Source organism: Etheostoma cragini, chromosome 15, assembly GCF_013103735.1.
Source record: "Etheostoma cragini isolate CJK2018 chromosome 15, CSU_Ecrag_1.0, whole genome shotgun sequence".
Taxonomy (NCBI): Eukaryota; Metazoa; Chordata; class Actinopteri; order Perciformes; family Percidae; genus Etheostoma; species Etheostoma cragini.
Genome location: NC_048421.1, coordinates 581,752 through 584,333, shown reverse-complemented (window position 1 = coordinate 584,333; position 2,582 = coordinate 581,752). Strand labels below are relative to the sequence as shown.

At 38.2% G+C, this 2,582-nt stretch overlaps 2 protein-coding genes across 2 annotated transcripts in view; both read left to right on the top strand.

Moving 5' to 3' along the window:
* Window positions 1-285, top strand: part of LOC117958070 (protein NLRC3-like) — a 12,291-nt gene extending 12,006 nt beyond the window's left edge. Inside the window, exon 6 of the mRNA XM_034894321.1 lies at window positions 272-285. Within this exon, the coding sequence (XP_034750212.1) occupies window positions 272-285 (14 nt within the window). The remainder of the gene's footprint in view (window positions 1-271) is intronic.
* LOC117958237 overlaps window positions 1-2,582 on the top strand; it is an 859,617-nt gene that overhangs the window by 347,006 nt on the left and 510,029 nt on the right. The gene's annotated exons all lie outside the window — the stretch shown is intronic.

Sequence of the window (2,582 nt, the reverse complement as noted above, 5' to 3'; positions counted from 1 at the left end):
TGGGAGCTGAGAACTGAGGACAGAGCTTCACAGCTTCTCTCTGACAGGTTACAGTCACTCAGTCTGAAGAGGAATCAGCAATACATGAGAAAACAATTACAAACAATGGTTGTTTTAATAAGGGAGATATCATATTTAAGGTGAGAGATGTAACCTCAGAGTAAAACATTGTTTTTGATTCGGTGAGAATGACTGATTGTTGTTTTGCGCTGTTGTAGAACCTTGCGTCAGTGAAGTTGCACTCGTTTGTAATTCTTCTCATCGCAAACAGATGGAAACAGCTGAGCATTTCTACATTTACCTATGACTGTCAGAGTGGAAATGAGTCTCCTTTATGTGCGCCCAGTGCCATTAATAAAATAGAATAAGCCATACTTACAACTTAAGGGGTCATGTTGACAATGTCGTCTACCTTTAAAAATGTATCGCGGTTACGTTTACTCAGAGTATATTTATTTGGACCTACTTTTCAATTTGAATTAACTTGCACTTGAGTAAAATATTCTAGTACTCTTTCCACCTCTGGCTGACTCACACATCCAGATACACAGAAACAGATGCAGCCGCTTGTCCAAAAACTTGTCCCCTTATTGAATATGGGGTCCCACCACAATTCCTGCATAGTTCATTAAACATAGCTTTGAATATTCTCATGTTGAAGCTGAGAGTTAGCTATGTAAACACATAATCAGTTTGATTTTAAATCAAGGACCAAAATAACAGAATGTTGTCATTGTCCAATACATTTCGACCTAACTTTATTCCCAAATCAGGTTTATGTGCTGTCAAGATCTTACAATGTTGATAAGTTCTTGAGTCAGCTATCTCAGACTAGAGGACTTCTAAATCTCATAACTCTTTTAATCTTGTTTAGTCAGTCCACTAAATCATTAACATACAAAGAATATGACATCTCAGAATAACTGAACACTAACCTGAGAGTTTCCAGTCTGCAGTGTGGACTCTTCAGTCCAGCCAACACCAGCTCCACTCCTGAATCCTGCAGGTTGTTGTTACTCAGGTCCAGCTCTCTCAGACTAGAGGACTGGGAGCTGAGAACTGAGGACAGAGCTTCACAGCTTCCCTCTGACAGGTTACAGCCACTCAACCTGAAGAGAAATCAACAATATATGAGAAAACAATTACAAACTGTGGTTGTTTTAATAAGGAAGATATCAGATTTAAAGTGAGAGTAAATCATTGTTTGTGATTCTGTGAGAATGACTGATTGGTATTTTTCTCTGTTGCAGAACCTCTCCAGTCAGTGAAGTTGCACTTGTTTGTAGTTCTTCTCATTGAGAGTGCAAGCAGATGGAAACAGCTGAGCATTTCTACATTTACCTATGACAGTCAGATTGGAAATGAGTCTCCTTTATATGCATCCAGCTCCATTAATAAAACCAAAGCAGCCATACGTACAAACTTACAATACGTTATTTTCTGTCACTAGGGGTTTCTCAATCAAAACAATGGATGTAAACAGACTCACGGATAGATTCATCCAATACAGTTTAATCCTTGTTACGTTTAGTAACATCTATTCATATAAATCTGATGAAATAGCTGCAGTTTCCCCCACATAATTACATTTTCTTGATTCGATTTGTATTGGTAGCTAATGTTAGTTAGCTAGTTGACCAGTTAGCAAAAAAGCAAGCTAACATTATTTAGCAGCCAACAACATCACAATATATGTGAACCAAGACATTATAATGTTGACAAGCTTCTAAGTAAGCTATCTCAGACTAGAGGACTTCTAAACCTCATTCTCTCTTAATCTTGTTTAGTCAGTCCACTAAATAATTAACATGCAAAGAAAAATAACATCTCAGAATAACTGAACACTAACCTGAGAGTTTCCAGTCTGCAGTGTGGACTCTTCAGTCCAGCCAACAGTTTCTTCACTCCTGAATCCTGCAGGTTGTTGTTACTCAGGTCCAGCTCTCTCAGACTAGAGGACTGGGAGCTGAGAACTGAGGACAGAGCTTCATAGCTTCTCTCTGACAGGTTACAGCCACTCAGCCTGAAGAGGAATCAGCAAAACATAAGAAAACAATTACAAACAATGGCTGTTTTAATAAGGGAGATATAGGATTTAAGGTGAGAGATGTAACCTCAGAGTAAAACATTGTTTGTGATTCTGTGAGAATGACTGATTGATATTTTGCTCTGCTGCAGAACCTCGCCAGTCAGTAAAGTTACACTTGTTTGTAGTCCTTTCTTATTGACAGTGGAAACAGATGCAAACAGGTGAGCATTTCCTCACTTACCTATGACTAATTGTCAGAGTGGAAATGAGTCTTCTTTATGTGTGCTCAGCGCCATTAATAAAACTGAATCAGCCATACGTACAACTGAAGTGGTCAAGTTGAATATTTTGTTCACCTTTTAAACTGGGGGAGGGGTTATGTGTCTTACTATGAAAGGTTTTTTCATTCAGTCATTCAGTTAGTGTTTCTAATATGACAATAAGTGAATAATATTGAGCACTGCTGATTCTGTCTTTATTGAATCAAAGATGTCTAGCAAAATATTGTGAACCAACACAATACACTGTTGACACGCTTCTGAGTTGCTTGAGG